The 9,358-nt window shown below is 43.6% G+C and overlaps 1 protein-coding gene across 1 annotated transcript in view; it reads left to right on the forward strand.

Moving 5' to 3' along the window:
* The first annotated feature begins 61 nt into the window (after positions 1-61).
* Positions 62-9,358, forward strand: part of OSCP1 (organic solute carrier partner 1) — a 37,688-nt gene continuing 28,391 nt past the window's right edge. The window contains exons 1-2 of the mRNA XM_042781884.1: positions 62-173; positions 5,699-5,728. Of these exons, the coding sequence (XP_042637818.1) occupies positions 62-173; positions 5,699-5,728 (142 nt within the window). The remainder of the gene's footprint in view (positions 174-5,698; positions 5,729-9,358) is intronic.

Consider the following 9,358-nt stretch of genomic DNA (forward strand, 5'->3'; position numbering starts at 1 on the left):
CTCCAGGCCACCAGCTATCAGGCCCTGGGGTTCTCTACGATCATTGTTCGTTTCCAGCACCATGCCCCTGCGAACCCTACCTCTGCTCTTCTTGAACTTGGGCGGCGAGATGCTTTACATCCTAGACCAGCGGCTGCGGGCCCAGAACATCCCAGGAGACAAGGCCCGCAAAGGTGAGAGGCGCTCGGCCCGCACAGCCAAACCAGTACCCCACAGCCCAGGCTCCTCACTGTCGCCCCAGCACCCACAGCCACCGCCACAGCCTGGCGTCTTTACAGCCTCACCAATACAGTACCCCTGCATACTGCGCTTTTACAGCCAGTGACCTTTCTCAGACGCCGTAATTCCCAACAACTGGAGCACCTATGAAGTCAAGTTCCCCAAAACATCCCTTCACAGCAAAGGCACTTAATACCCTCATTGCATATAATAAGGGACCTGATCCCCTAATTGCCCCATACCCTCAAATAGGAGAGGTAATTTCCCAATCTCTCTTGACAGCTGGTCCCTACCAAATGTTAGGAGTCCCAGCTGCAACATACCCTTTGCCAATGGAAACATCCTCCTTACCCCAGGGAACAGATTCTGATCCTCTGTTCCTCTCTGTTGCATCCTCTGGAGACCAGACTTGCATTTCAGAAACTATTTCAAGAAACATGGGGTTCTGAAATAATGTGGGTAAATAAGAAAATCCTAAGTATTTCCTGTCCCAAGTGTTGGAGGAGAATGGAGTCATGGAAGTAATCAAATGAGCGCCTCTGCTCCCATAGACCACATCTAATTCCCGGAGATATGACCACCCAGACCCTCTGCAAGCCTTTTCCTCTCCCCTCTTTCTTCCTTGCTTCCTCCCATCTGGATCCAACAATTGCTTTCACCAAGCTTCCTGAGATTAAGTATGAAAGAAATATTTCAAGATAGAAAAGGAAAAGTTGAGATAAAGGTAACTGATATGGCCACTGTTGAAAACATTTATTTTCTCCATCACACTCTGTATGATTGTTTTTTACTGTCAAGTCAGACGCGACTCATAGCGACCCCCTTGGGTTTCCGAGGCGGTATCACTACGGAAGTAGATTGCCCAACCTTCCTTCGGAGGAGTGGCTGGTAGATTTGAACCGCCAGCATTCTGGTTAGCAATCAAATGCCTTAGGCACTACGCCACCAGAGTTCCTTCTATATGCTTGTTGTTGTTATGTGCCGTGGAGTCGGACCGGACTCATAGCGACCCCTCCTTGGGTTTCCAAGGCAGTATCACTACGGAAGTAGATTGCCCCATCTTCCTTCCGAGGAGTGGCTGGTGGATTTGAACCGCCAGCCTTCTGGTTAGCAGTCAAGGTTCTTAGGCACTATGCTACCAGAGCTCTGTATGCTTAGTTGATGTTAAATGTACATAATCAGATATTGACGATTGCGTTGGTATGACTGAATCCAATCCTTGGAGAGATAAAAAGAACTCCCTATAGCATCACCTCCATTCACTGTATGCACTGAGCTTTCTAAAATACAAATCTATCCATACTGCTCCCTGCTTAAAGCCCTTCATCTGCCTTCCACTGCTGTCTGGATCAAGGCCAGGTCCCTATGCATGACATTTCAGGGCCCCTTCCTGATCTGTTCGCTGTCCCATTCTGCAGTCCCATTTCCCACCACTGCTTGCCTCCTGCTTTGTGTTTAATAATGCCAAACTGCCTCTAGGTCCCCACTTAAAACATGTTCATACATGCCCCCGTGCTAACAGTCCCCATTCTACCATCCTTCCCCTTCCATCCTGTAGTTTACAGCTTAAGAATCATCTACTTCAGCAGGCCTCTCCACATAGGCAAAGTGGCCTGCTTGTACTCCCATAGCAGCCTCTCTCTACCTTACCACTGGCCATATTAGACTGAAGCCATCTGTGTATGTGTCTGCTCCCCTACTTTATACTCCTCCTCTTTGTGCTCTAACACCTAGCATAGTGCCTTGATTCAGAGTAAATCGTGCTCAGTAAATGTTTGTCGAATTGATGATCTAAATTGGCTGTTTCACATGATATTACCATTTCTTCCTCAAGAATGTCTATTTTCCTTGGTGCTTTTGTTACCTGGTTTCATTCTGGCTAATGCCACCAGTGAGCTGACAAGGCCAGTGTTCTCAGACAGTAGCCTGCATCTTGGAAGGCAGTATCAGTTAGCGGGTAAGAGAATGGTCTCTGGAGTCGTTCCAGAGATCGGGGTCCCAATTCCAGCCTTGCCAATTAACTAGTTGGTATAAACTCTATAAGCCTGTCTCTTTCGACATAAAATGGAGATAATAAAACATACCTTAAAATGAAGTTACACGAATTGAATCCAATAATGGGTGCACCAGTTTAGCACAATGAGTAGTGGATGTTATCTTTAGAGAGATCTGGGCAAGGCCCTATGAGCACTAGGGGACCAGCTTCCTCTGCCTTTAATAACTATAGGCTTTCTTCTGGTTTTGCTAGATTCAGCTTTAGGGATTTTCATTCATCTTTAGTGTGAACTCATATTCATACACTCATCATTCTGTAGTTTTGGATTAAGTGTTAGATACCATGTGAGATGCCCTTCTGAGTATTCATTCCCTGGAGGTGGGGCTTCAAATCAGTCTAGTCCAGTAACTGACTAAACCTGTCATATCTTCCTAAAGACAAGCATTTATTATGCCAAGGACTCCTAAACATTTTAATCCCAACTATCCAACCAGGTAGGTAATGTTACTATCCCCATTTTGTTGTTGTTGTTGTTTGCCATCGAGTTGGACCCGACTCATAGCGACCCCTCCTTGGGTTTCCGAGGCAGCATCACTACGGAAGTAGATTGCCCCATCTTCCTTCCGAGGAGTGGCTGGTGGGTTTGAACCGCCAGCCTTCTGGTTAGCAGTCAAGTGCCTTAGGCACTGTGCTACCAGAGCTCCCAAAAAACTCACTGCTGTCAAGTTAGATCAGACTCATAGAGACCCCTCCTTGGGTTTCTGAGGCAGTATCACTATGGAAGTAGATTGCCCAATCTTTCTTCCGAGGAGTGTAAAAATCCCCATTTTACAGATGGGAAAGCTAAGGTTAATCTGCACAAGGTTACATAGCTGATTATATAGTGGCTGCAACAATGCGCTCAAACACAGCAGTGATTGTGAGGCTGGCACAGGACCAGGCAGTGTTTCGTGCTGTTGTACATAGGGTCACAGTGAGTCAGAACCAACTCAATGGTACCTAACAACAACAACCTATCTGGTAGGAGGAGTAAAGGATATGAACCCAGGCAGTTGGGCTCCAGAGCCCATACTCTTGCACACTGCTCTTAACCACTGCACATACTGCCTTGCCTGGGGACTGTAACAGAATCTTTAGGTTTGTGGGAGTTGGTAGATCAGAAGTAGGAGGGATTTGAAAAAAAAAAAAAAAATCCAGTATAGCTATTTGTTTTACAAAATAAATGAAATTAGTTAGCTGATGAAGATTTTTGCATGAGAAAGCGTGGTAGAGAGCGTGGGTTCAAAAACTTGAGAGACACTTGTCTCTTCCAGCATTTAGAGTTGGTGTGGCTGCAGGAGTAGGAGCCACTGTGACAGATGCCTATACACAAAGGCCTATAAAACACAAAGCACAGTAAACTATTCCTTTGTTGAAGCTTAGAATGGAAATCATATTTCTTCTAGATGTTTTCATTATCTTATACAAGTAATTGGTCTCCTGGAGGCCATGCTCATTCCCAGAAGGCTAATGCAGATGTTGCAGTTTTCCCCCACAAAGCAGCCTATAGTTTAGCACTCAACAGAAAGGAAGTGCTCTCTCTATGGGGCAACTTTTGAGTGTTGCATATTGAATTTTGTCCTACATTTTAAGCAATCGCAAGAATAATAAAAACTGCCTTTGCCTCACTTCCATCATCTTTAAAATACTCGTAATTTCCCTGTTACATTTTGTTTAAATTATTCATTTTACAGAAGGGGAAACTAAGGCATGGAGCCACTAAGTGATTTTTTTTTTCCCCCAAGACCTTCAGATCACAGCGTCGTGCTGAGCAACCAAATGACGGTTAGGTTCTATTTTTATTTCTCTGGTTCCAATTAACAGCCATCTCTGAATACCCTTGGGCTTGACCCCATTCAAAATATAACTGAAGTAGAATTGTCACAAACAAATCATCTGGAGAAATAATAGAAAAACAGAGCATCATTTACCTCCCCTCTGGAGGGAGAGGCAGGGAACACACAGCATTGCAGAGACATCTGCTGGAGCTGAGTGTCATTGCCCGCAGGAGTGACTCAATGCCCCAGGCATGCATGGCCAGCTACTTTCTGTCAACAGCAGGTCATTCAGTGCCCCTCAGAGATGAGCCCCTTGCAGTAGCACTGTTCCCAAATACACCTTCAAGAAAGTCGAAGTGGAAACTCCACCTCTGAATTCCTACCAGACTACTAGACTAAGTCTGCCTACTAAATAACTGTCTCAGAAGGATAGAAGATACAGAACCTGTATCTGCTTTGAGAAGACCAGACTCTTGTTTCTGCTTTCCAAATATTTTCTTTCCAAAATCCTGTGACCCTTTGTGGGAGAGATGACAGTGATGGTTCAGTGGTAGAATTCTTGCCTCCCATACAAGAAACCTGGGTTCAATTCCTGGCCTAATACCCCTAGTGCACAGCTACCACCCATCTGTCAGTGGAGACTTGAGCTCTGGTGGTATAGTGCCTAAGGCATTTGACTGTTAACCAGAAGGTTGGTGGTTCAAACCCCCAGCCATTCCATGGAAGAAAGACTGGGCAATCTACTTCTGTAAAGATTCACCACCTTGGAAAACCAAAGGGCGTCGCTATGAGTCGGAATCAACTCAATGGCAGAGAGTTTTTTTTTTTTTTTTTTAGTTCATTATGCTGAATAGGTTTCAGCAGAGCTTCCAGACTAAGATAGACTAGGAAAAAAAGGCCTGACAATGTACTTCCAAAAAATTGGCCAAAACAAAGTCATCTCTCATCCATTATGACTGATGGCCAACATACTTCAGTACAGAAAGTGGAACCAGAAGAGTAGCCAGCTAAGACCTTGATGTGCATCGTTCATTTCATCCCCATAATAATCCAGTGCTGTGAGTTCTATTATGATCCTTATTTTACAAATAAAGAAATGGAGACCTTAAAGAGGTTAAGAAAGTTATTCAAAGCTTTGTAGCTAGTAAATGGTAGAGCCAGGCCTCAACCCATAAAAGGTCACCATTCTCACAGATTTCTCTGGCCAAGTGCATTTTTTGTTATTTGGTCTTCTCTAGCATCTTCTGGACTCCCTTTGTCCTCAAAATCAGAAACTTCTCTCTGCCTGTTCTTTGAATTATTCATGGAGGTGAGTGTTTTCACAAGCCTTATTTTGAATGCTGTGTATTCTCCTAGCATTAGAACATGACCTGTTAAGCCTTTCAAGATGGACCCAATGTAGCTGGCCCTCCTGAGTTTCCTCTCTTCCCAGGCCACTCTCAATAAGACACAGCCTCTCCAGTGCATTTTTTGGAGCTTGTTGTTTATCTGTTATCCTTTTAAAGTTTCAAATGGAGGGCAAGATGGTTTGCGTTAGATATTAAATGCAAACCTGAAAAATAAAGCTTCATAGACCAGATAATTGGAATTGGTATTTTTTAAAGCCTCCTATAAGTAATGTTCTTGCTTCATGAACTGGTGTTTTCTTTTTATATGCTTCATGTAGATGCATGGACAGAGGTGGACAGAAAACGAGGTATGCTCTCTTTTAGCTGCATGTATTCAGTCTGCATCCACAAGTTCACTCAGTCTTTTATCAGTGGGGCTTAAAGTGTGACCGCTCCAGATATTTTAAAGTAAGAATATAGACATGAATTTGTCTTCATTTGAGACACTGGTTATACAGTTGAGTCTGTTACCTAAAAGAAGGAAATACAACGTAGAAGATGAAAACCAAGCCAACTTTGGCAAGCAGACCACACTGCATCTGAAGGATCTGCCTTCTTTTATCAGTTCCAAGCTTTGCAGCAACAGCTGGGGCAATTGACACTTCTGGATAGGTTGTCCCATTTGGTAATCTGAAGTATCATGTAACCAAAAAATTACACTTCAACACGAGGGACCCTCCCTGAGCCATTCTCCTTAGCACTCAGAGATATCTGTTGAGCAGCTGAGAGAAATGGAAGCATGTGGCTGCATGGCTGCCAGTACTGTGGGCAGAAGGCATGATATCATGCATGCAGTATGGCCTTATCATGCCAAATCTTTAGTTTCCTCCTCACATACATCTCAACTAGTCACGTGTCTGGCCTGAAAGCTAACAGCAAACCTGAAAAAGTTGCTACCTCATCAGAATAAAACCTTTGTCTTTTTCAGCCTTTAAATGTCACAAATACCTTCCATCCTTTGCCATTTAGGTGTGGTTTATGCATGTATTTTACATGCCCTCCCCATGTCAAGTATGCTAGGGAGATAACATATGTAATATTTAAGAGCACTGGCATTAGAATCAAACAACCTTCTCATTTCTGTTCCACCACCAGCTGTATGACCTTGGACTTAAACTTTGCTAAGGCTCAGATTTCCTCCTCCTAAAATGAAGCTGGTAATTCAGAGTTGTTGTGGAGTTTAAATGAAATAATGTATGTAAGGTTCTGAGCCCAGTGCCTGGAACAGAGTAGGAATTCAAACCATGGTAACTATCCAGGAGAGTTTTCCTAGCTTTTCTCTTTCAGTCTTGGCTCCAAAAGGCATTATCTCATTAGTAAGTGAATTTAAAGGAGAGATAATTGTAAAAATTTAAAGGAGAGATAATTGTAAAAATTTAAAGGAGAGATAATTGTAAAAATAAAGTTGCTTTCATTGAGATGATCAGTCCAGGCTCAAAGAAAAACCCAAAGTGCTTATGGTATTTCGCAATGAACTTTTGAGCAATTTTTGGCCTACCCTTCTGACTCATGGCACAATTTCAGGCATGAAGTATGGAACGCTGGTGGTGTAGTGCCTAAGGCATTTGACTGCTAACCAGATGGCTAACAGTTCAAACCCACCAAGCCACTCCTCGGAAGGAAGATTGGGCAATCTGCTTCCGTAGTGATACCGCCTCAGAAACCCAAGGAGGGGTCACTAGGAGTCAGATCCGACTCAACGTCAATGAGTTTGGAATTTTGTTTTTTTTGTTTGTTTTTGTGTGTATGTATTTGAATTGCTGGAATTTATTTTTAACTTCAGCATTTAGAAATGTAATAGGAGAAAAGAGACCCCAGATTCAAACAGGTTCAATAGAGACACTTTTATTGAGCCTTAGACAGGACAAAGACAATCATCCAGGATGAGGGAAAGCATCTGCATGTACAGAAAGCTGAATGGAGTTTGCTGAATCACAGCCATGGGGCTAATTATACATGATTGAAAAAAAAGGGAATCATCACAAAATCATGATTGGTGGCACATCGATTCATCACTTTCGCAGGCAGGACTACAGAATATGGGGGAAAGGACCTGATTGGGATACGAACATAATTGAAGACAGAAAAGGGTTGGAGGATTGATTCTGGGTCTGGACTGGCTAGGTGATGGTCCGGCTATGATTTAAGATCATGCAGCCTGAGTCACAGCAACAAGGTGGCTACAAAACAATACTTAGGCAAGTTCCTTAGTTCTTTGTGTGAGTATAGTCTACTTCCAACCACGTTCTTCCTGAGCGCACACTGCTGCTCCCTAGGTTTGTCCTGGAACTTGTCGATGCACAGCAACATTATTGAAGGTCAGAAAGCACTCAGCTGGCGTCTGAAGTTATGTCAAGGCTCCAAATGGAGTTAGGGCTCCCACTGTAGACCACGGCCTTCCACAAACCCAAGTGCTTTAGAATTTAAACTCTAATACAGAAATAATGAACAGAAACTGACTTCATAATCTGAACTCGGGACTAGTAGCCTGATGTGTTGAGAACTCAAGTAGTTACAAACCCGTCTTAATCAGTCCATGAAAAAACACTTCCCTCCCCTGCTTTAGTCTTTCCCAGATGAAATCTGGCCCCTAGTTCATCCCTGCCTCGTGATAATTATGCAAAGTTCAATTGAGTGCCAGAAACTTAACACCAAAACAACTAATGGGGTTGGGTAAAGCCATGATATTTCTCAGGCTTTACTTAAATACGACATGGGCTTCTTCTCTAGGGTGCATTAGAGTTTAAATTCTAAAGCACTTGGGTTTGTGGAAGGCCGTGGTCTACAGTGGGAGCCCTAACTCCATTTGCCTGAGTGTGTCCTTTTCTAATTTAAATTAACGTTGGGGTCCTGGTATTTTGTAGCCACTTTGTGGCTATGACTCAGGTCTCATGGTCTTGAATCATATCTGGACCACCCCCTACCCAAATAGTCAAGACCCAGAACCAATTCTATGACACTTCTCTGTCTTCAGTTATATCTTATCCCAATCAGGTCTTTTCCCCCATTCTGTAGTCCCGCCTGTGACAGTGATGAACCGATATGCCACCAATCATGATTTTGTGACGATTCCCTTTGTTTTCAATCATGTATAATTAGCTCCATGGCCGTGACTCAGCTGCCCGTTAAGCTTTCTGTACTGTGTGTACATGCATATGCTTTCCCTCATCCTGGATGATTGTCTTTATTTTGTCTTTGTCCTGTCTAAGGCTTAATAAAAGTGTCTCTGTTGAACCTGTTTCAATCTGGGGTCTCTTTTATCCAGTTACAAGGGTAAAGATAACAATTCCTTCTTTGTACCTGTGGTATGCAGTAGGCCTACTTCAACCAGGGGCTACGTGAAGTAAATTGTAAGGTGAAGCTACGTTAATTTGTACCCCCATATTCTTTCCAAAGAATTAAGTGGGAGGTGGGAGCCTGGCTGCCAAGGCCCAAGGTAAAACTGCCATTTCCTCTTTGGGGGCAGTTCTGTTCCCTGTTCTGTCCCAACTGTTTTCGCCTACAAGTGAGCTTTCTGAACATTCTTATACAAGGAACTGTGATGGCATGTAGCTTATTTACTTCCTAGGGGGAAAGGCTTCATTTTGTTTTTCTGTGCCAGAGTGCTGACAATCACCTTGGGATTTTCTTTCTTTTAGAACTGGATTATTTGGGTCTAAGTTATTTTCCTACGTGCTGCTAAGGGTTCAAAGACACTAGAGAAATCCAGACTCGGCACGTAGGTGAACACTATCTATTTGTAAGCATTAACATAATCGAAAACCAAACCAAAACAATCTCACTGCCGTCGAGTCAGATCCAGCTCATAGCAACCCCTCCTTGGGTTTCCAAGGCAGTATCACCATGGAAGTAGATTGCCCAACCTTCCTTCCGAGGAGTGGCTGGTGGGTTTGAACCACCAGCCTTCTGGTTAGCAGTCAAGTGCCTTAGGCACTACG

This window comes from Orycteropus afer, unplaced genomic scaffold (assembly GCF_000298275.1).
Source record: "Orycteropus afer afer isolate SDZICR_OR568_19922 unplaced genomic scaffold, OryAfe1.0 scaffold00192, whole genome shotgun sequence".
NCBI classification, from domain to species: Eukaryota; Metazoa; Chordata; class Mammalia; order Tubulidentata; family Orycteropodidae; genus Orycteropus; species Orycteropus afer.